This window comes from Callospermophilus lateralis, chromosome 5 (genome assembly GCF_048772815.1).
Source record: "Callospermophilus lateralis isolate mCalLat2 chromosome 5, mCalLat2.hap1, whole genome shotgun sequence".
Classification (NCBI taxonomy): domain Eukaryota; kingdom Metazoa; phylum Chordata; class Mammalia; order Rodentia; family Sciuridae; genus Callospermophilus; species Callospermophilus lateralis.
In genome coordinates, this window is record NC_135309.1 from 67640050 (window position 1) to 67665476 (window position 25427).

Consider the following 25427-nt stretch of genomic DNA (forward strand, 5'->3'; position numbering starts at 1 on the left):
CATATAGTATGAAAGAAATCTGTGGCTTCTGGGTCTTCCAAGGAAGGGTCAAGAGATACTTAGTGACATAGAGCTAGATAAATGTTTGATAGAAGTTATCAAAACTAAGGAATTTTTCCATCAGAGATAAGTTATCTGATTTTTTTTTAACTTAAACTATATGTCCAGCAGTATCTCCCTTCAGATTAGTCAAATAGACACACCTTCAGTTAGTTGTGTACCTGTCTTTCAGGAGATTTGATGTGTCAGTCATACTGCTATGACCTCAGGTTCCAGAATATCAATGCAACATTCTTTCTAAGAAATATGTCACTTTGTATTGAATCTAAATTTAGAATCAGTAATTTTATTGTCAAAAGAAAAAGGATAGCCCAAATGACAAGAAGCCACTTCTTACTATGAATTGGTTTGGACATTACTTTTCTAAGTGTCCCAAGGATGTTTCCTTACTCAATGTACCCTCACCTCTGCTGTTTTCACTCATATCATCTGAAGATGAACATTTTATTTCCAACTTGAGGTAGGAAGTAGAATGAATTCTTTCCCCCCAGCATTGGCTCTTTAGATGGATTACCAAGACACATCCTTCTTAAAAGGAACTAGGGAAAGGACAACTGGGCTTGTGAAGAAAGTGGTTTCTGTCTTGACCCTTGTGTACTTGAAAAGGGGGCAAATAATTAGTTTCTTCTGGCCTTGCTTGGCTATTGAAAAGAGGAGGATTGGCTTAGGTGAAAGGATGTCTCTTCATTCTTTACTTAAAATGTTGAACCTTGACTACGTGAAACTTTATTTCTGGCGATTGCCAGTAACTGCCACTCCTTTGAAATAATAATTCAAGGGTTTTGGCTTTAGTTAAGAATGTGAAAGAATTTAGATGTCTGAGTGAAAGTCAAAACAAATTCTTAGTACTGCAAGTTTGATTAAGGAAGAGAGTGACACAAACCCTGCTAGGCTGAAGTATTAGGCATTTGGGGACATACAGTGTGGAATGTGCTTAGCTGCTATAAGAACTGACTAGAGTGAGGTCAGGGCAGGGAAGGGTGTGTATCTCATCCATTTCCTGACACTAAATAGGAACAGATCACACTTTGGCTGGAGTCAGCCTCCTGCCTTTCAAGAGTTAAAACTTCCTTTGACTTCTGATTATATTAAGGTTACTGTTTCTTGGTTTGTCAGGGAATATCCTGGTTTTAGCACTGAAAGTTTCCCACCCCGGGTAAGACCATTGATCCTAGAAAAGCTGGGATATTTGGTTTTCCTGAATAAAATTTAAGGCATTTGGATAGCAATATGATAACTGGAAAAACTGGCCCAGATCTCTTCTCTCTCTTTGTTTCTCATAGGGTATGTAGTGGATCCTGAAGTCACAATAATAACAATAGCTGCCGTTGATTATAGGCCTGCTGTGTGCCAAGTACATGATCTTCCTTAGTAGTCATGCCACTTGTGATCTAAGGTATTTTAAATCCATTTTATGGAGAAGGATGCAAGAGTTGAAGGCTGTGACAAGTTGTTTCTCAGAGTCAAACAACTAGAATGTAGCTGAACCACATTTGAATTTTTAGTGTGCTTTAATCTGAAGTCTGCTCTTTCAACTAAGGGAAGAAATTGTTGACTTTGATGGTTAAGTGGATGGCTTCTCTGAGTTAGCATGGTTCTGTGGTCATCATTTTCACCCACTGTTCCCAAATTTGTTCCAATTTTTCATGGTGACATAAGATTCTCTAGGGTAATACATAAAAGCAGTCTGGGAATCTACAACTATAGTAGCCTCGAATAATCTTTTGGCTTTTAATGGGACTACTCAGTGCCAGGACATAAAAGGTTTTCAGGGAAGGGTAGAGTTATTTAAATTATAACACATGAGCAATAATCTTGAACTGAAATGTCTTAGCTAATGTATGCAAATTAAGACATTTTAATATAAAAATCACCAAAGATTTTAAGGTATTAAGGAAAGAAAATTAGGAAAACACACACACACACTTTTTTTTCCACCAAGGAAAATCTGTCCTCCTCATTGTTTGATTTGGAGTAGATAAAGGACAGGCATCCTTGCTGTGATAAAAGGTGTTATGCACATAATTCTATGATTGAAGCAAAAAATTGTATTCTAGGTTGCAAGCAGTAAATGATTCATTTCAGAGGAGAATCTAATCCAGCCATTCAGCACTAAGAAATCTCTCTACCAAAATCAGGGATGATTGAAACTCTTAGCATAATGATGGAAGCCCTTGCTGGTAGGCATGATGTAGAGAGGAAAATGTTTTGGATTGTGTAGGGTGATGCAGGAAGCTTTTAGGTTACTTGCAGCTTTTATTTTATCAATTCACACCTGAGAGTTGCACTTTTACTAGAGAATGAAACACAGTAATAGTCATATAATTTAGATTAGAGGAGCTAGATTGAGGAGGACTCATGTACAGAAAATACTTAGGAATCCATTTGATCCAATTTGACAAATACTTATTGTGATAAATATCAGGGTAGTGTGCTGGATACCAGGAGGAGCAGCAGGTGCCCCCTGGCCTCATGGAGCTCAAGTGGAGGCTGAGGAAATAACAGTTTCTTCATGGCCATTTAGTGTCTTAATCTGCTTGGACTGCCATACACTGAGGGAATAAATGAGAAATTAATTTTTGCATAGTTCTAGAGCCTGGAAGGGTGCCAGTGTAGCTAAGTTCTGGAGAGAGCTCTTCCTGGACTGTGGTGCGCTTACACGGTCTTTCCTCTGCACATGCATGTTGGCAAAGAAATCTCTTTCTTCCTCTTAAAAGGCTACCTGTGCTTGGTATGGTGGCATGCTGTAATCCCAGCAGCTTGGGGAGCCTTAGGCAGGAGAATCACAAGTTAAAAGCTAGCCTCAGCAATTTAGTGAGCCATGAGCAACTAAGTAAGACCCTGTCTAAAAATAATGAATAAAAAAGGCTAGGGTTGTAGTTCAGTAGTTAAGCACCCTTGGGTTCAATCCCTGGTACAAAAAAAAAGGTTTTTGTGTCTGTATTATTGAGCCAGAATCCCACTCCTCCGACTGTATTTACTTCCTAAGAGCCCTATCTCCATGTACATTCACATAATAAGCTAGGGCTTCAGTGTGAGAATTTTGGAGAACACAAGTCAATCCACAGAAATAGACCCTAACTCACACCATAACAACACACCTACATGATAACTCTTCCTCTTTCCCTCTCTCTCTCTGAATAATAAAGAAATTTTATAATTTTGCTTGAATAATTTTCTTTTGATGGTATTGGGGATTGAATGAAGGGACATTTTACCACTAAGCCTCATCCTGGCACTCCCCCGCCCCTTTTTCTAAAAAATATTTTTTTAGTTGTAGATGGACATAATATCTTTATTTATTTTTATGTGGTGCTGTGTATCAAACTCAGTGCCTCACACATGTGAGGCAAGTACTTTACCACTGAGCTATGGTCCCAGCCCATTCCTGGCCTTTTTGATTTTACTTTTTATTTTGAGATAGGGTCTTGCTAATTTATTGAGGCTGGCTTTCAACTTGTGATCCTCTTGCCTGAACTTCCTGAGTCATTGGAATCATAGGCATGTGTCATCACACTGCACACAAGTAATTCATTTACTTAACCAATGGCTGGTGCTTCTTAGCAGTCATGCACACTAGGGAATTTTTTTTTTTTTTGGTACCGGGGATTAAGCCCAAGGCCCGTTAACTGCTCAGCTACTTTCCTAGCCCCTTTTAAAATATTTTATTTAGAGAGAGAGTTTCACTGAGTTGCTTTGCTAAAATGCTGAGGCTGGCTTTGAACTCGTGATCCTCCCATCTCAGCCCCCCAAGCATCTGGATTACAGGCAATGCACCACCATGCCCAACACATACTAGGGAATTCTTGTAAAACAAGAGAAATTGTAAATTGTTTTTCAACATAGTAAAATATCAGTGGACTCTAAATTTGACAATGCTAAATTTTTATGTTTAACAGCATTAATTAATATTTTGCCCTTTTTATATTCAAGAGCTAGTACTTTTTTCCAAGCATCAAACTCTTGATCTAGTTGGACGCTAGGCATTGTCTGTAATGCCCAATGGATGAAAGAGATGGAGATGTTTCATAGATTCATTACAGATTTCTAGACAGGCACTCCCAACCCCAGCCTTCCAAGTTCTGGTGCAGTACTTCCAGCTCTGTTGGGCATCCTCTTGACGTCCCACTGGCACTTTATACTGGGTGTGTTACAAGCATATTTCCTTCCAACTTACCTCCCACTTATCTGATTTTCTTGTCAATGGTTACATTGACAGCACTACTAGGAGAAGACTTAGAAATTATTGTAATTACCATTAATGGTATTCAAATCTACTGGTACCAGGTTTCAAGAGTGGTAGGGTAACTGCTTAAGTATTACCTGTAAACCTTTCTATGATACTGATTTCTTCTTCCTTGGAGGGTGACACTGGTCAGAGGTAAGGCTTAGAAGCATGATAATTAATGTGCTGTCAAGTTTGGGAAGTTATGTACTTGTGCAGTATTGGTGGAAAGACAAAGAGATTTGGGTCTTAAGAAGAGTGCAACCTATATTAAGAGATCATAATATTCCACTGGCCTTATTGCCCCAATTTAGAGGTTATCAAAGGGCTTCTCAACTTTCCATGATGTCCCCAGGTTGCTACCTTCAAGGTGATCAAAAATGTTCTCCTCTGACCTCCAGGCTCTCTGTCCTAAGTTCTGAGTTTTGGTGACTTATAGCATCAACTATTAGAAGAAGAAATGCTGCTTTCTCTTGTTTATTTAATTAATTAATTTATTTTGTGTGTGGTGCTGGGGATTGAACCCAGGGCCTTTTGCATGCGAGGCAAGTACTCTGTCAACTGAGCTATATCCCTAGCCCTTCTCTTGTTTATTTTAAATCAAGTATGAGGCAGGTGCTTTCTTTAATTCTTCATAGAACACCAGAGATCGAACTCTTTATGAGGCTTGCCAAAACAAAAGCACAAAACAGGAAAATGACCACACCATATAGGCTCAGATTCACCCTGGGGCCCCTCCACCCAACTCTTGACCACTCCTTCCTTGGGGCCAGGTGCAGCTTACCCTTCACTATGGGAATATCTCCAGCATCCCTATGGTTTAAATTTAGTCAAGATACTTTAAGCCTCAGAGAAGGAAGTTTTTCCTTACCTCACTTTCAAAGTTGAACTTCTAGGCCTTAATTTCCTAATTCAGAATGATGGACATAGGGAATATCTATTCCATTCAGGGAATTTAACCCAAAGTTATACTTCATAGTCCTACCAGGACAAATTATAAAGCTGTTTGCTATCAAGATATATTCTAAATTGGGGGTTTTCACTTAAATGATTCCGCATGTTAACTTCAGTGACCTAGTCCAAGCTTCAGTCTGCCTATTCAGTCCAATTTCTTTTCAGTCTCTTCATAAAAGATTCAAAACCCTTGGGGTAGGCTGGGGTTGTGGCTCAATGATAGAAGCACTTGCCTATCTTGTGTAAGGCCCTGGATTCTGATCCCCAGCACTACAAAAGTGAAAATAGAAAGCAAAAAAAAAAAAAAAAAAAAAGAAAGAAAGAAAACGCTTTGGGGTGCAGCTTACTCTGGGTCACCTTGTTACACACCCTCTGGGCACAGTAATTATATGTCCTTCAGTTGACATAGTAACCCCATAGCAGTTTTTTTCATCTGAACTAACAGAAAGCAGAGCTGTTAAGCCACTAAATCAAGATCAAGTCCATCAGGAAGTGGCATGCTGGGATATGAACCAAGGCCTCTTGGTTTCAAATTTGTGAATTTAACTATTATGAGACACTACAAAAGCATACTAGACATTGAATTTGACAGGATTTGGAATAATAATGCTATTAATAGAGAGAGGGCAAAAAGTCAGATAAGAAGGTGTAATGAAGGGAGGGAGATGGTGAACTTCCCTGGGTTGTGAATTATGAGTTCCTTTGCACCACTGGGTTCCCATAGCCTCTTTATCATTTTGTCTGCTTAATGGTATTGTTCTGAAGAATCTTCACTCTCAAGTTCATCACCATCCTTGACTCTCCAGGAGCCATGTACCAGTCCAAGCTGTGGTTAAGCAGCCCGTCCGCGGAGCCAGTGGCAGGACCACCATCACAGCAATTGTCCAGACTGGTGGGGACTGGAGCACCGGCCTCTTCAGTGTCTGCAGAGATAGGAGAATTTGTAGGTTTTTTCTCTTAATTTTAAGTTTTTTTTCTTACTTTTTCTTACCCAAGATATCAGTGAATGAACCAACTGCATCAGGTACAAAGACCGAAATTAAATGGTTTCAGAATAACTGGACTAACCCAAGTGACTCAAATGTTCTCCCTAGCTGGAAAATCTTGCTTCTCAGCACTGTGGATGCTTTTGTAGAATAAGAGGTGCCTTCAAAGATTTTTAAATGACAAAATCCACTGTTGGCAAAGACACTCAAAATGGGCTCCCTCATCCACTGTTGGTAGAAATGTAGATTTCCTCATAGATTGCCCAGAATTACATATGGAAAGAACCTCAAGTGTTACATAGCTTTGATCCAGGAGATACACTTTTTAATTTTAATCCATTTTTCTTGGAGTATTGGAGACTGAACCCACGGTCTTTGCACATGCTGAACAAGTGCTCTACCACTGAGCCACACCCCCAACCCCAGTAATTACTTTTTTTTAGGAGTTTAGTTTAAGGAAATAAATCATGTGCATAGACTTAGCAGGCACATTACATTTTGCACATTGGTTATGACAGCAAGAACATGAAATAACCTAAATGTTCACCAGGGGATACCCACAAATCAGTAATTACACAGCCAGATGAAAAGATCTTTTGGATACATGTTTAGGTTAAAGAAACAGGTTGCAAAGTTATGCACATTAGACATCATTTTTTGGGGGTGAGTAAAAATTTAGAAAAAATGTGGAAAGATACATATATAAATGTTTACAGTAGATGTTTCCAGATGGCAAGCCAATGAATAAGTTTTATTTTTTTGATTGTTTCTTTTCAATATTCAGTATTTCTTTGAAGAATATCCAATACTCATAACAACAAGAATGTTCACAAAATGAAACTCCCTTCATGGATTGAAATCTTTTCAGATACTGATTTAATTATAGAGTTACAAATACCACTGTCGTCTTGCTGCATGATTTTTTCTGGATTTGGAGTTAAAGCATATTGATTCCAATTTTTACCTTAGGACATTCTAATCCACTTCTGGTACCACAAATTAGCATCTCCCTCTTGTGCTTGATAGTCTCGCCCTAGGGAACAACTGGGTCACGGAATCTCTCTTAAAGGAAGGTGGCAGCTGGAAGTTTGCTGGGGCCCCTTTTGGCTGTGGCTCTCAACATCTCCCCCTCTCTGTTTAAACAACAAGCATGTGGCTTAGGGACTGTGCCTGCCTTAGGTTGTCCAATACCACATATGGTCCTTACCCATTGTCGGATGAGCTGACCTCAAGGCGTCAGCCTCCTGTCTTAGGTTGGTACCATTGCAATTGGATCTTACCCGTCATTGACTACCGGTCCAATATACAGCCACACCTGTGGATAGGTCTTTGTACCAGCAGGGGGGTGAGGTTCTTTGCCTCACCTCTGTTGGCCCCCAAATTTTAGCTGAATGACCATCACAAGCAGAAGGGAGGAGGATACACCAAGCCAATTGACGGCTCCTTTTGGAAACATTGTACCACTGATGACACCATCAGCAAAAATACCCCAACACTACCACAAGTCGCTGCACCAACAGATAGTTCACAATGCATACAAGTGAGTTCACAATGCATACAAGTGATACATAGTCCAGGCAAGTTCTGCAAGCAGTTCAGTGATGGCTATTGCAGAAGCTGTAGATTGGTTTTATCTTTGTCTTCACCGGCACTGGGATAAAGACAGGAATTCTGGCAATAATGGCTAAAGAAAAAAATTATGTAACATTCCAGAAGGCACTAAAAGAAAACAATTTTCTGAACAATTTACACTATCTTGAACAGAATTATTAAATATAATGAAAAGGTGAAAGTAAACAAACAGATCTGTTAACCTCCTTTTTTGTTCACATATTAAAACAATCCTCAACAGCTGTTTACCCAATTTAAATTAAACCATTTAAATCACGTGAATTAAAAAAAATATTTGGATCCATTTTTTTCATGAGTGCTCATCATATATGGACATACGTACATACAAACATACAACATAAAACACAAGTGTGCACACAACACATAACATAATAGTTAAGGCCTTATAACTTTTTACAGGTGAAATATCCATTGCAATGTTTAAAAACTCTATAGTCAAAAAGTAGAACTGATCAGCAAAACATTAACCTAGATCTGTATGAGCTCAAAAAACAAAATAGAACTTCATGATGTGGGAAAGGGTAATAATAAAATAGATATTGAAAAAAGCATCCTGGTTCTGTCGCAGATGTAAGAATAGCCAAACTGGAGTTTTGGATATCAGTTGTTATGAATTTGAGCCAAATCATCTTCTTTTTGGTCTGTAGAAATCGCTTTAGTTAATCTCTCTGGAATCCAAATCGGCTGCTGTTCTCCCTGTGGAAACACATAAACAGACCCCTGACTCCAGACAATCACTGGGTCAGGACCTTAGTTAATCTCTCTGGAATCCAAATTGGCTGCTGTTCTCCCTGTGGAAACACACAAACAGACCCCCGACTCCAGACAATTACTGGGTCAGGACCTTTCCATTGTCCTGTTAGAATATCCTTCCAAAGTACCTTGGGCTTATGTACATTTTTTGGACACATATGCCTTTCCACAGCACTAAGTCCTGATGAATCCAAATTTAAAAAGTTTAGAGTAAAAAGGGTTATTTTAAGTTTATCTTTGGGGAATATATACCCCTTCCCAATTCCTTCTTTAATAAGTACATTTTAATAGTTTGATGAGCTCTTTTAACTATGCCTTGTCCCTGTGGATTGTATGGGATTCCTGTTATATGAGTAATGCCAAATGATGAGCAAAATTGTTTAAAAGAGGTAGAAGTATAACCAGGGGCATTATCTGTTTTTAACTGTTTTGGAAGGCCCACAGTGGCAAAATTTTGTAAGCAATGAGCTATAATATCTTTAGTTTTTTCTCCAGCATGAAGGGAGCCCATCAAAAATCCAGAATAAGTATCAACTGTAACATGCAAATATTTTATTTTCCAAATTCTGGCAAGTGTGTGACGTCCATCTGCCAAATATGGTTAGGTATCAGTCCTCTAGGATTGACTCCAAGATTAACTTGTGGTAAAAAGGTCACACAATTTTGACATTGTTTTATTATTTGTCTAGCTTGTTCCTTAGTTATTTTAAAATGCTTTTGTAAAGTATTAGCATTGACATGGAACTTTTTATGAAAATTTGTAGCTTCTTCTAGTGTATAGAAAATATGTATGTCATGTGTAGTTTTATCTGCTAAATCATTGCCCAAACTAAGAGCTCCAGGCAATCCTGTATGTGCCCTGATATGTCCTATAAAGAATGGATCTTTTCTGTCCCAGATTAGACTTTGTATAGTGGAAAGCAAAGAGAAAACAGTAGAGGAAGGGGAAATCCTACCAGCATCTTCAATACTATGGCATTAATTATATACTGACTATCGGAAAATAAATTAAATACAGAATCTTTAAACATCAAAAAAGCTTGTAATACTGCATTAAGCTCTACCTTTTGAGCTGATTGTTTGGGTACTAAAAATGTAAAAGTTTGATCAGGTGTAACTATTGCTGCTGTACCATTATTTGACCCATCAGTGAATATATTTGGAGCATTCATGATAGGTGTTTTTCTTGTCATTTTTGGAAAAATTACAGGATGCGATGACCAAAAAGACAATAAAGGATTAGATGGTAAGTGGTTATCAAATGAAACATTAGATTTGCACATGATTATTGCCCGAGTATTTAACTCATTAGGTAACTCATCAATTTGATTCATAGTATACGGAGTAATAATTTTATTGGGAGAAATTCCAAACACTCCCTTTGCTGCTTTTATTCCTTTGAGTATTAATTGTCCTACAGCCTCAGGATACCTAGTAAGAATAGTGTTAGGAGAATAAGATAAATGTATCCATGATAATGGACCTTCTTGCCAAAATACTCCTGTAGGAATATTTTTTGTTGGTAGTACAATAAATAATAAAGGCAAACTTATATCAATTCTATTCAAATGCATATTTTCCATATATGTTTCAATGATTTTTAATGCCTTTCTTACTTCAGGTGTTAACATTCGGGTAAATTTGGATCTGATGGACCTTTTAGGATATCAAATAAAGGTCCCAACTCTCCTGTTGGTATACCTAGATAAGGCCTTATCCAATTTATGTCTCCTAATAACTTTTGAAAGTCATTAAGTGATTTGAGTTGATCTACTCGTATTTGAATTTTTGGTGGACGGACCATGGTTGAGGATAATAGAACTCCTAAATAATTAATTGGAAAATTTAATTGTACTTTATCTATTGCTATCTCTAGATTATAATTTTTTAATAAGTTTGTAAGTGTGGCATAACACTCTAGCAATGTGTTTTTATCTTTGTGTGCTAATAATACATCATCCATATAGTGAAATATTTGTAGTTCAGGTTTTTGATTTCTAAGTGGCTGGATTACTTTGTTAACATAAATTTGACACATAGTTGGGCTGTTAGCCATCCCTTGAGGGAGTACTTTCCATTCATATCTCTGATCAGGACCTTCATGATTCAGTGCAGGGATAGTAAATGCAAAATGTGGACTATTCTCAGGATGAATTGGAATTGAAAAAAAAACAATCTTTAATATCTATAACTAAAACATACCAAGTTTTTGGCAAAGCAGACAATTGAGGAATCCCCGATTGAGCAGGTCCCATAATAACCATCTCATTATTAATGGCTCTTAAATCTTGCAATAATCTCCATTTACCAGATTTCTTTTTGATGACAAAAATGGGAGTATTATGGGGAGATACAGAAGGTTGTATATGTCCTTCCACTAATTGTTGTTTGACCAGGTCATGGGCTGCTTGTATCTTTTCTTTAGTCAGGCGCCACTGAGGAACCCATACTGGTCTTTCTGATTTCCAAGTAATTTTGATTGTCTCAGTGGCCCTTTATGAAAATCCAACCTATGTCTGTCCATTCCTTGATCTATTTGTATTGGTGCTGCTATACATTGTTCTTGTTTTTCTAATCTTTTTCCTTTCCTAAAACCTTGTCTAGTCATAATAGTGGGTGCATTTTGATTGATGTTCTTTGTTAATGTCAAACCTAATTGATCTAGGACATCTCATCCCCATAAATTTACGGGAAGATGATCCAATACATATGGCTGTATAGTTCTTTCACATCCTTCAGGATTCTTCCAATCTAATACCATTGCACTTCTATGGGGATTAGTCGCCACTCCTAGGCCTCAAAGTGTTTGAGTGGCTTGTTGTAATGGCCAATGTTTTGGCCATTCTTGACGAGAGATGATGCTAAGGTCTGCACCTGTATCCAGTAGCCCATTGAATTCATGTCCTTGAATATTTAGTTTTAGCATGGGGCGAGAATCTAAATTTAAAGACAGCATAGCCCAATCTACACCTGTGGAGCCTAATCCCTTGGAACCTCTTTCTACAGCACGACTGGAAAATTTATCATGTAGGCTTGGTATTATTAGTAACTGTGCTATTCTATCTCCTGGTGAAATTACAGATATACCGTTTGGAGAACTGGCTATAATTTTTATTTCACCTTCATAATCGGGATCAATTACCCCAGGACTTATCATAAGTCCTTTTAGAGTAGAAGAGCTGTGTCCCAATAATAAGCCTACTGTTCCTTTGGGAAGAGGTCCTTTTACCCCTGTGGGAATGATTTGAACTCCCATCTCTGGAGTTAGTACTGCTCTGGCGGAGGCACAGATGTCCAACCCTGCGCTCCCTCTGGTTTGTCTGATGAGGGATCTGATGGGCAATGTGTCCTGGGCACTACCCTGATGGGGTTGCTGGGTTCCTCCAGTGCTCCGCATATTTGTGGTTTTGGGCCCCGGAGCATTGGGCCCCCTTGTCCATTTTTTGGCAGTGGAGCCCGATGCCTTTCTCTACGATATCGTGGATAAACACTTGGTCCTTGTTCGTTTTTTGATAATGGAGTACCCTCTATGGTGGTTTGAGAACGGCATTCATTAGCCCAATGTCTCCCTCTACGGCATCGTGGGCAAATACCCGGTATTCTACTCCTTTGATACCTAGTTTTGTTAAACCCTCCTCCTATGGGGCAATTCCTTTTAAAATGTCCTGTTTGTTCACAATTGTAGCATGTTCTTGGCTTGGCATCTAAAGCCTGTTTTACTGCAGCTGCCACAATTTGCCCTAGTTCATTAATGTCTCTGGCATCTAAAGCCTGTTGTACTGCAGCTGCCAAGACTTGCCCTTGTTCATTAATATCTCTACATAACTTAATATATGTGTTTAAATCTTCATGTTTCCATGGTCTAATGACTTCTCTGCACCAATGATTCGCTTGCTCATAAGCCAGTTGTTTTATTAATGGCATTGCTTGTTCTGTATTCCCCAAAACTCTGGTAGCTGTTTGAATAAGCCTATCTACAAATTCAACGTACGATTCATTAGCTCCTTGTATTATCTTAGATAATTGACCTTGTAAACCTCCATGTCCTTGTAAAGTCTTCCATGCCCTAACCACATCTACAGCAATTTGTGCGTATATGCCAGGACCATATGCAATTTGTTGGTGCTGACCCTCATAAGGTCCCTTTCCTAACAACATATCTAGATTTTTCTGAGGATAACCAGCTGCTGCATTTCGCCTAGCCGTCTCCTTGCAAAATTCCTCATTGGCAACCTTCCATAACAGGGATTGTCCTCCATTTAGCACAGCTTTACACATATTAGCCCAATCTGCTGGCATCATGTTCAAGTTGTTAATGGATTTGACCAAGCTTACAGTGAAGGGTGCTTGAGGACCATAGGTTGTTACAGCCTCTTTTAGCTGCTTCACTGTTTTGAAATTTAAAGCATGGTAAATTCGCTGCCCTCCTACCTCAAAATCAGGGCATGTTAATATTTGAGATCCTGTCTCAGGATCCCAACTATCAACTGCGGGGGTTGGGGGCCTCCCAGCATATGGAGGTGGCCTTGTTGGTTGGACACTTACGTCCTCTGGTGATAGAAAGGTGTTAGTAGCAGTCTCCTGTTGTAACTTTCCCCCTGATGGCTTTTTCTGCTCTACACTTTCTTTCTCTGTCTGACTAGCTTGAGAGGCCTTGTCTTTTAATTGAATTTTTTCCTCTGTCTGACTAGCTCGAGAGACCTTCTCTTTTACTTGAATATTTCTACTATAACTATAATTCAACCCAAGAAGATAACGCCAAACAAAACTGAAACAGAGTGAAACAAAATTGGAACAACAAAAAATCATTATAGCCTTTCTATCCTCCTGAAATGTCCATCCGTCCTTTCTCCCTATCTGTTCCTCAGATGTGAGCGGTTTTTCTTCCATCTCACTCATCTCCAGGGACAGGCAACTTAAAACAAAAGCGAAACAAAACAAAAGAAGAATCTTAAAATGGCTACCCATCCTCTCGCCCTGCCCTCAGGGGCAAGCAGTTTACCTTACCACTTACCCTCAGTCGTTCCCCACCCGAGCCACCAAATGCCGCAGTCTGGCTGGGCACAATTCAGGAGCCACTTGTCAAAAGAAACGAACTTTATTTTTAGAATCACACACGCCAAACAAAACAGCTCCTCAGGAAAAACCTTCAGAGCCCAACTGCCACCACCGGCTTCCCACAAGCCTCTCAACCTCCCCCACTCCTCCTGCTCTTGAGGCCAATTGGCTGGGTCACGTGGGCAGAGCCAAAAAAAGTCCCCCAATGAGCAACTCTGTGGTCTGAAAGGGCAGGGAAACAGCCCAATGAGCATCACCGCAGAGGAGCCAACCAGTTGGCAGCTAGAAGTTTGCTGGGGCTGCTGTGAGCCAATCATCAGCTGGCAGCTGGAAGTTTGCTGGCAGCTGGAAGTTTGCTGGCAGCTGGAAGTTTGCTGGGGCCCCTTTTGGCTGTGGCTCTCAACAAACTGGGTCACGGAATCTCTCTTAAAGGAAAGTGGGGATGGTATTGTCTGATAGATGAAGGCCAGTCTCTTAAGTTCAAAATCCAAAGACCCTGGGTCTTACTGTTTTTGGAGAATATGACTCTCCCCATCTTGTGAAGCTTTCTGAGAACATCTGAACTTGCCTGACAGTAACACAATATGGATCAGCTGGAAACCTCTGAGCAAGTCCTCATTCGGCTGAGTCTTGAGGCTCAGCTGTGTAGCTCTGTTCCTGCCACTGCTACCAATGTGGATTTCTGACCAGATGATTATGGTAGCCATTCTCTGGCTCTCTCAGGGCTTTTCTTGATTCTCTAGTTGTTACTTAGTACCAAGGTAAAGAGAAGGCAGAATAACCATGCAGAGATGTTTGTCACATTTGATTAGGGGCTGGGTGACATGAGTGTACCCTACCTATGGCAAAGGCCTAACTATAATGTGGTTAAGAGAACAGGTTTTATTAGATATTGGCCTCACCTTGATTCCTCACTCTGTTCTTTTTAATGGTTTTTTAAAAATTTGTTATTTTTTAGTAATATGTGACAGTAGAATGTATTTTGACATATTATATATACATACATGGAATATAACTTCCCATTCTTTCAGTTGTACATGATGTGGAGTTACACTGGTTTTGTGTTCATATATGTATATAGGAAAGTCATTTCTGACTCGTTCTATTGTCTTTCCTATTCCCATCCCTCTTCCCTTCCTTTTATTCCCCTTTGTCTAATCCAAAAACACTTCTGTCTCCACCCATTCCCCTTATTGTGTGTTAGCATTCACATATCAGAGAGAACATGTGGCCTTTGATTTTTTGGGATTGGCTTATTTCATTAGTATAATAGTCTCTAGTTCCATCCATTTACCAGCAAATGCCATAATTTCATTCTTCTTTATGGCTGAATAATATTCCACTGTGTAGATATACCACATTTTCTTTATCCATTCATCTGTTGAAGGGCACTTAGGTTCCTTCTGTAGCTTAGCTATTGTGAATTGAGCTCCTATAAACATCGATGCCTTACTCTGTTCTTAAATGTCTTGTAACCTTGAGAAAATTCTCTGGGTCTGCATTTTTCCCCTCTAAAGATGAAGATTATAAAGATGTTAACCTCAAGGGTTGTTGTTAAGATTAAAACATATAATGCATAGAACCCACTCTTAACACTAGTTTGGAGCATTACTGGATCAGTTGGGGATATTTGGTTGTAAGCCAAATTAGATTGAATGGTGCTTCCTTAAAATTCATGTCCATTTAAAACCTCTGAATATAACCTTGTATGGAAGTAAGGTTTTGTAAATGTAGTCAAATTAAAGTCTCACCGGATTAGTTAGGGTGGGCAGGGGGTTCTCCCTGGAACCCTCCAGAAGGATCCAACCCTGCCCACACCTTGATTTGACTTCTGCCTCCTAGATTTTCCAGTGAGAGAATTTATGTTATTTTAAGATGCTCAATTTGTGGTATTTTGTTATGGCTGGCCTAGGAAACTAATGTAGAAGCAAATGCTAGACTTTATTAGAAGATAATCTAGTTCATCGAGTCAAGGCCAGAAAGGACAACATGCGTTGTTACCAGGAGCTGACAATCTACATATCACCAAATGTTTTTACCTTTGTGTCATCCTATCTGGGGACTGAGGTTTTAGCAGACACAACTCAATTTGCCAGTTCACATGCCTACTGCTTGGCAAGGCCCGGGCGTTCTGAATGACAGTCCTACTAATATTGTTCATAAGAGTGAAGGGATATTCCCAAATTTACTATTAGGGTGCTGTTACAAGGAAAATCCCAACAAATATTACTACAATGTTAATTGTAGTGAATCTTAGCTATTAATATTGAATGCTATTGGATATTTTTTGTTTTCCTTCAGCACATTGAGAGCCAAGAGTAGAGACAAGAGGCTTAGAATGGATGCTGCAATGATTTCTACCTACTCCTAGGATCCCCTAGAAAGATGGCCAAAGAAAGGCTCTCTCCTCATCTTATTTACCTTAAACATTGCTGTACTGCTCAGCTTTTCTCTAACTCCCATCAAAGTTCAGGATACCACCAGACTATTTTCCTGAGGATTCCATTTGAGAGCCAGTTCTAGTGACAAGGGGAGAAGGAAGGAAGTGACAAGGGGAGTAGGGAGAAAGTGACAATGTGGAGAAATACAATGCTCTTTACAACTGGGCAGGAATCATGCAGGAAGATATCACAGATATAGCATGCCGCAGTCTGGCTGGGCACAAAATAACCGAGCCACCACACAAGCCTTGTAGATTCAAACAGCAATTCTTCATTCCCGAACTCTCACTGGCACTCTACTCGCACTTTCTGGGAACACACTGCCTCCACTCGGCTCTGCGTACCAATTCTCTCAGCACCCCGCGAGAACTCAACGGGAACACCAAAAGAAGCGGGCGCCTGAGGCAGCAGGATATGCACTAATCCTGGAGCCGCCCTATTCCCAGCAGGATCCACCCTAAACCTGGAGCCACCCTATTCCCAGCAGGATCCACCCTAAACCTGGAGCCACCCTAATCCCTGAGCAGGGTCATCTTTTAAACCAAAATGCCATGCGTCATTCCTACTTGGCTATGGCTCTCAGCAGATTGAATGCATGTTCTAACTGTTCCCTACGTGGGCCTTCATTGGTGACTGTTCATAGTGTCTCTAAGTTAATGGCCTCAGAAAAACTCTTTAAAGACAAGATCACTTTCTGCACTCATTATCTACACCATATCTGTGAGGACACAGGTGGAGTATGAGTGATATGAATAACGGGCTTCTTCCCATTCTTGTGTAAAAGGACTTTTAATTGGGAATTATTTCATCGATAGAGGATCATTTTAAGTAAATCACTGTGCAAATAGTTGGGAACAAAAACAGAACTGCTTCCACGCCAGATTCCCATCCTGGGATATTTTTCCTTTAAATGCCGGGAATTATTGCTCCAATTTGTCATCCATTAAGCAAAGGGTACATTATGAACAGCAATGATTTCCACTTCTTTTTGACATTTTGCATCTTCATTTTATGGTAATTATATATTTTTAACTGCCTCCCTCTTCCCACTCCTGTACTTTTATCTGAATTTACTCTGCACTGGGACTTGCAAATGGGTGTCTTTGTGTCCTTCATAAATAGAGTACCCAAGAGCTCAAATGTGAAGATGAGGCCAAGGTGGAATAAGTAGCAGCTAAAGGCATAGTGAATAAAAAACTGTGTATTCTGGCTTTAGGAATATTTGTGATATTGTTCCAAAGAAGTTTATACAGAAGGTGTAATCAACGTTGGTTTGTAATTCAATCAATATTTTCGGAATTCCCACCTGTGTACAGGCACATGATGTATGTTATAGACATAATAGTGAATAAGACAGAAATAATTTTGTAGAAGAGAGAAAATCAATAAATAAAATAATTGCATTTGTAATAAATGCCATAAAGGAAACAGGGTATTATACAAGGAAATGATAGAGGATATGGTAAAGGATGGTTTTTCAGAAGACTTGCTTAAACTCTATCTGACCAGTAAGAAGTATCCAGGCTCTCAGTGTAGGGACACTGAGAAGGCACTGTAAACAACAGGTAATAAGACTGGTACATACTAGGAACCATAAGAAGCCCAAGGTGGATGGAAGGAAGCAAACCAGGATTTTCTTTGAGGAAGGAGGAAGGAGGCATGAAAAGGCATCAGACTGCGATTGGTATTCCCTCACTGTATCTCAGGTTAATAGTACACTTTCTGAAAGCAGGAGCCACAGTTGTATTGTTTACCATTCTGGTGCCCAGCCAAGCACCTGGTCCACAAGAGGCACTTAAAAATATTTTCTGAGCCGGGTGTGTTGGCACAGGTCTATAATCCCAGTAGCTCAGGAAGCTGAGGCAGGAGATCACAAGTTCAAAGCCAGCCTCAGCAACTTAGCAAGGTCCTAAGTAACGCAGTGAGAACTTGTCTCAAAATAAAAAATAAAAAGTGCTGGGGATGCAGCTCAGTGATTAAGCACCCCTAGGTTTAATTCCTGGTACCAAAACAAAAAACAAACAAACAAAAAAAAAAACCCAAAATGAAACAAATTACAAAAAAACCCCCAAATTCGCTGGACACAAATTAATGCATAAATTGTAATCTGTATTTTCACTGCTTCTTCTTCTTCTTTTTTCTTGCACTTAATTAAAAGAATCATAGAGCCTCTGAGTTAGAAGGGATATTGGAGGTCAGTTGGCCTGCTTGTCTAAATCCCTTCTGCAATATACAGGATAGCCTTGGCATTGTGAACACTTCAGGGAGGAGAGCTTATTGCTTTTGCAATAGCTCAGTTAAAAAAAATCATTTTGAAAGGTTATTTAACACAGAAGGTAGAACTCAAAAGTATCTACCTTTTTTTTTTTTTATTTGAAAAGCAAGTACTCCCTCCTGCTTTCCACCTACACAATTCTTCTCCAGAGGCAAATACTCTTGCTTGAGCCTAGATATAGTCCATATACCTATAAGGATATAAACATTTTAAAAATGAAACTATTTTGTATTATAAAAATATCTCATAATCATTGTAAAAAAGAAACTTACAAAAGACTCTTAAAAAGCAGTGTTTGGTAATTGCAACCCTTGAAGATAAATGATGTTAACATTTTAGTTTCTGTTTTTTTTTCCCCAGACTTTTTACTCTTGTGTGTATATGTATATAATTTTCACAAATGGTAGAATTGTAAACACACATTGGTCTGCATTTTGTTTTGTTTTAATTTAGCAATACATTTAGGTGACCAGACCATATCAGCACATCTGGAGGTGATTTTTTTAAATTGCTGCCAAGATTCCATTTACATTTTATTGTCCCATATTTTTTTATTCAGAAATCCCCATTGGTGGATCTTTATGTAGTTTCCAGATTTCCTGCTATGCAACCAATGCTGTATGAATGTCCTTGTACGGGGATCATTTTGCATGTCTGTGCGTATAGCTGTACGTAGCCTAGGGGTGAACCTGCTGGTCAAATAGTCTGTGCCATTTTAAATCTTGATGTAAATTGCCAAATGGCTTTATGTTTGGAAGTTGTACTAATTTACACTTTCACTGGCAATGTAGGCGTGTGCTCCATTCCTTTTTAAAGCATCTGTTATTGCTAGAAGTTTCTGCATTTTCATAATAATTTCTGAAATGTGTCTTGCTGAAATTTCCACCCACCTTTTCTACTTCTACTCCCTGAGGCTTCTCACTTCTCTTTATCTTGGCTCCCCCATGAGTTAGGGTGAATAATGAACCACATTATACATAGAAGGGTGGACCCTGCCTCAGAGAATAGACCTGGGTCATTCAGGCTGGAGTGCTTACTTTTAGATAAATACCAGAGGTTTTTTTTTGGGTTAGGAAGAGGCTAAATTTATACCACAAATCCTTCTGAACCTTAGTACGTTTAAAAAGCAAAAGAAAAAACTTTTTTTCCACTAAGAACACATTAATACATTCACCTTATTAAAAAATGAGATATTACAGAAAAGGAAACCATGTAGCCCCTTTTTTAAAAACTCAATTTGGAGCCAGATGGTGACATATGTCTGTAATCCCAGTAGTTCAGCAGGCCGAGGCATAAGGATCACAAGTTCAAAACCAGCCTCAGCAACTTAGTGAGGCCCCAGGCAACCCAGTGAGATCCTGTCTCAAGATACAACACAATAAACAAACAAAGAAACAAACAAATAAATAAATAGAATAAAACAAAGGGCTGGGATTGTGGCTCAGTGGTTAAGTGCCCCCTTGAGTTCAATCCCCAGTACACAATAAATAAATAAAAATCCTCTCAGTTTGGAAGGTTCCCTTTTAGATTTTTCTCTGTACTTATATATGTATCCATTAGTAATACATACTGTTGATTCATAATTGTTTCAAGGAAACATAATTGGCACTATGCTGTGCATACCATTTTACAGTTTGATTATTTTTAAAACTCAAAATATATCTTAGAAATTTAACGATGTTGGGTCTTAATAGATCTTTCATATTGCTTTTTTTTTTTTTGTACTGGAGATTGAATCCAGGGGTGCTCTATCACTGAGCTATGTCCCCAACTGAGCAACATCCCCAGTGTCTTTTATTTATTTTTTAATTTTGAGTCAGAGTCTTGTTTAGTTGCCCAGGCTGGCCTTGAACTTGCAATTCTCCTGCCTTAGCTTCCCCTAGTTGCTGAGATTGCAGGTGTGCCCAGGTTTTACTGTATTCTTCATGATTCCATAGAATGGTTACATCACCTTGGCTTACTTGCACTCTAGTCTATAAATGTACATTTAAGTTGTTTTAAATTTCAAGTTACTATTCTTGTACCTACATCTTGGTGTGCACATGTAAGCGTTACTCTAGGGTAGATATTGATAAGTGGAATTACTACAGAATTTTAGATTTTAATAGATTCAGCAAAGTTATCTTCCTAAGTGACTGTGCCATTTCCATTTGTTTGTGGAGTACCTATTTTTCTGATTCTCCACAGCATATGATGTTCACAAACATGGACAAGTTTTGTCTTCTTATGGGTTATAAATGCTTTTTGATAGTCTTAATATGCATTTTTTTAAAATAAAATTTAAAATTTTTATTTTAGTGTTTTAGATGTACATGGACATAATAACTTTATTTTATTTATTTATTTTTATGTGATGCTGAGGATCAAACCCACTGCCTCATATGTGTTAGGCAAGCGTTCTGCCACTGAGTAACAACCCCAGCCCTTAATATGCATTTCTAATGGTACTGAGAAAATTTTCCTGTTTTTGGCCATTTGTATTTCCTTTTGGAGATACTTGCTAATGCCCATTTTCTTCTTTTGTTTAATCTTTTATATATTGATTTACAATTCTTTGTGTATACTTGATACCTATTCTTGGCCTGTGAGATGTGTTGTAAAATTTTCTTCTAGAGCTAAAAATATCCCATCATCCCACTCTTGCACATCCCTTCTTGGGGTGCAATCTGACAGAATTTTCATATCTTACTGCACTCCTCAAAGTACAGAGCAGAAGCACTTGAAACAAAGGAGTTGCATGATTTAAGACTGCCACACAGCATATATGAGGTAGTGATAATGGAGATACATATGGGAGAATGTGAATCCACAACCAAGATGGCAGAATAGATAATACGTAAAACATCAGAACATACATATAGTAGTTAAGGTCAGACTTTCTGAATTCAAATATGATTTTTGCCCCTCACTAACAATTACTTAAGTCTACTAGAGACCAGTACCCTCATTTGTAAAATGGGGATAATAACAGGGTCAATTTTATAGGATTTCTGCAAAGATTAAAAGAGTTTATATGTACAAAATGTTTTTAGTAGTTTGGTATAAATATAATAGAAGCTTCTATATAATAGAAGTAGCTACTATATAATAGAAGTAGTTACTGTATAATAGAAGTTTGTTTTCCATGTTTTGTTAAAATCACATTGAACTTCTGATCCAAAGTAATTGAACTTTGGTGTTTCCTTCAGAAACTAGTACCAATTCCTAATGAACACTAGATAATATAGTTATATGATAAAAATATTACAAGTAAAAAGAATTGCTTTTGAATTATAAAAGTAAGGCACAGAAGTTCCACTGCACATAAACAGCTTCTTTATATATGCTTCCTAAGGATGATGGGCATTCCTCTTTACCAGTTAAAGTATTGTAACTGAGGAGATTGTAGAAACACATTTTATTGGCTGTTTGGTTTGCCAGCTTTACAATTGCACAACTTTTGATTAATTTCTTATTTGTAGAGATTTGCACTATTTTATAAGCCATGCGTAAAATGTGATTTGATTGGTTTTTATGAATGCTTAAATCCTAATTCAAGGTTGCTTACAGTGTGACCACTCTGTACTTGCTGTAAATTTTCTGGACCATTTGTTATCCTCTAAGCTGTTCATATCAGTTGTCAGTGTTGGGTGAGGCCTGGGTTCCATCCCCAGCACTGCAAATAAATGGCAAGCAAAAACCATAATAAATAAAAAAGACTGACAATAGCAAAGGTTGAATAAAAATAGAATGTGGGACAATTAGAACTTTTGTACATTTCTGGAGGGGCTGTGAAATTATACAAATACTTTGGAGAGAACTATTGGTCATTTTTTTTTTGTGCAAAGTTAAACATATATCTATCCATGACTTAGCAGTTCCCCTCTCAGGAATCTACCCAAGTAGAATAAAAACATATGTCAATATAAGGACATAGATAACCATTCATAGCAGTCTTCATTGTAGGAATCAATAATGAAATAATCAAGTGTCTATTAGTGGGGGAATGGATAAGCAAACTGGAATATTCATACAGTAGAATACTACTTGATAATAAGAACAGACCTCATAACAACATAGATGAATCTCAAGAAACATGATGTTGAACAAAAGAAGCCAGATACAAAAGTAAACATGTGACATCCAAGAAGAGGTAAAATTCACCTATGAACATAGAAACCAGAACTGTGGGTTCCCTCAGGAGTGGGAAGCAGGAGAATTAGGGGTGACTAGAAAAGGGGCACAAGAACTCTGGGTGAGGGCAATATTCTCCATGTTCAGTTGCTTGGGTAGATATGATTGTCAGCACTCATTCAACTGAATACTTAAGATATGTGTATTTTCTTGTACATAAATTATGCCTCAATACAATATTTATTGAATGCATTTTTCAAAGACTGTGTTTAGGTTGGTATCTTCTGCTGTTTCATAGTCCTAATTATTTGTATTCATCAGGGTTGTCATTTTTTGCAATGCTAGATGACATAACATTTTAACTGTATATCAGGGTTCTGAACCTGTGGCCCATTAAAGGTTTTCCAGGTCTCTGTGAACTCTATGAAATTAAGTGCACAATTTTGCCTGCCTACGTGCATGTACTTTTCTTTTCCCTTGTGAAGCAAGTAGTTCATAACTGTCATCATATTCTCAAAAAGATCTGTGACCCAAAATATATTTAAAATAGAACCTCTGTGTTACAAGGTTTGTGCCGAATATGTAGGAACCCGTATCAGTAGATAAAGATGAGTGAACTAATAAATGACAAAGTTTCCAGCTGATAGTTAAGGAACCAAGCATCTAATAGTTTGCAGATTGAAACTGACATATGTCGGTGGCTTCAGTGAAACTAACAAAAATTAGAATAACCTTTTGGTCTGAGAAATAGAAGAGAACCCTGATAAGACTAGGAAGCAGAATGAGTGTACCATCAAAATCTTTCAATCATATTTATAGGAACTATGTCTGTTATTCAAGAGTATCCTATAGACTGTGTCTGTTTTTAATATTGAAATTAGATAGATGAAAACAATGAAAGCAACAGTTATGATTCAAAAATTATTCACCACATTTCTCTTGCCAGGAAAAACCAATTACCATAATCAATGCTAGCAGAATTGTATCAGGTTCAGCTTTGTCAGTGTTTAACAAAAGAAGACAATTTTAATGTGGCTCAGTTATAGCAATATTCATACACTGAATTTTGAGGAACTGGTTGTTCATTCCCCATCCCTGATTGCAGGGAGGCAGTGCAGCATTAAATTGGTGGCAGAGGGTTGTAAATGCTATCTAAGATGAGCAGTCACTCACTCCCTGAACATCTAAGAACCTTGGTTTTCTTTGGTATGATTATTAATAGGCTTCTGTGGTCTGTTTTGTCCGCTGTGTCTTGAGTGTGACATCGCCAGGAACTATGGAGAGTGTCCTTGTTGGCCTTTGTTACCTGGGTCTACCTTTGCACTGAGAATTGGCATGAGAGAGAGACATAAAATACAGGTGAGTGCATTTGAGACCTATGTGACCCTCAGTCTATGAGAACCCGGGTGCCTTTCAAACATGTGATTTATGGGCTGGGGTTGTGGCTCAGAGGTAGAGCGCTCGCCTACCATGCGTCTGGGCTTGATCCCCAGCACCACATTAAGAAAAATAAAATAAAATAAAGATATTGTGTCCACCTATAACTAAAGAAATAAATATTAAAAAAAATTAAAAAAACATGTGATTTACCAAAAAAAGTGTGAGTGAAAATGTTTTAAAATGACACATTTAATGTGCAACTTGGACAAAGGACAGATGTTTCCAATTTGGTCTTTTTTAGTATGAAGTATAAGTTAATTAAAATGCTATATTGTGAAAGGTATTTCCAAGTAGAAGGTAAATGCAAATAGTTGGTCAGTGGGCTTATTGTTGGCCAAATTGTGCTGCCTGAGACCTGCTTTGAGGATTAGTAATAGGAGGAGATAGCTGTGAATGGTCTTCTCTGTAAGCCAATACACAGTCCTTTTCCTTCAATAGAAATAAAACCAATTTCTGTCTCATTACTTCAAGAGAAGGCGATAGACAGAATCACACCAAATTTGTAGGATGTACTTGGAAGTTCTGACTTAAAATATTACCTATGTGATATGTGCAGAATTCATTTTGAGGGCTCCCCCAGCATGTCTGAAACTAAAGTACACGAGAGGTTGGGGAGTGACTGATCACGCATATTAAGATGTGGACATTAAGAAAAAAAGGAACCCTTTTTGTATTCTATGGGATGATCCCTATGATATAATTTTATGTGGAAAAAAATGACAGAAGTATTCAGCTATTCTCATAAAAGACTTTATATGTTGACATAGAATTTATCTGCAAGTATATATAAGAAACAACGGTTGCTCCCAGATAGGTAAATGATTGGGGACAGATGTAGAGGAGGATTTATTTTCACTTCCTATCCTGTTTTACTTTGGGAATTTTGGACCATTGCACTTATTACCAACTCAAAATAAATAAATAAAATAATCATAAATATTAGGTCCTAAGAGAAAAATTCCAGGATATTAACAGAAAAATCACTGGTTTCATGTAGGAGCTCCATATCAAAAGTTTTGAGGGCAGGGCTCTGAATCACAGGCACTATTTGCCACTGAGCCACTTGGTGTTTGGATGGTCCAGTGCCCTGGGTGTTGGTGGATCTTGGAAGCAGTGAGTGGGATGAGTCAGCAGGTAGCATTTTATAGATGCCCATGTAATGGAAATGAGCTTGATTGACTTAGAACAGAGACCCTGGTCCTGCCCTTAAATGCATTTACCCTTATAGGGCACACTGTGCGAGGATTGGCTGGTGGTGCACTGCTGTTGGCCTTTTTCCATCTGTCAGGTGGCCCGGGAACTCAAGATGAGAACTTCTCAACTCTACGAAATCTGTGCAGTCCCTTCAACTAAGGACACCCTGGTTTGACGGAGCAAAATAACTCTTCCTCATTCCCCCAAGTCCTCCCTCTCAAACCCCTCTTAGTAGAACAATTGTTTTAAGTTTTCACTGAAACAGTAGGAAAATAAATGATGTCCCCCACTACTGT

The 25427-nt window shown here is 38.5% G+C and overlaps 1 protein-coding gene across 1 annotated transcript; it reads left to right on the forward strand.

Annotated features, from left to right (window-relative positions):
• Window positions 1-398: 398 nt before the first annotated feature.
• On the forward strand, window positions 399-25306 carry Plac8l1 (PLAC8 like 1). The gene is made up of 4 exons (XM_076855948.1): window positions 399-520; window positions 6046-6182; window positions 23720-23856; window positions 25166-25306. Exons 1-4 carry the CDS (start codon window positions 399-401, stop codon window positions 25304-25306), a joined length of 537 nt encoding a protein of 178 aa, XP_076712063.1.
• The last annotated feature ends 121 nt before the right edge of the window (window positions 25307-25427 follow it).

Coding starts and splice junctions, on each gene's coding strand:
- Plac8l1 (XM_076855948.1), top strand. CDS start 399: ATGAATTGGTTTGGACATTACTTTTCTAAGTGTCCCAAGGATGTTTCC. Junction 521..6,045: donor CATTTTATTTCCAACTTGAG/GTAGGAAGTAGA, acceptor TTGACTCTCCAG/GAGCCATGTACCAGTCCAAG. Junction 23,857..25,165: donor GAGAGAGACATAAAATACAG/GTGAGTGCATTT, acceptor TTACCCTTATAG/GGCACACTGTGCGAGGATTG.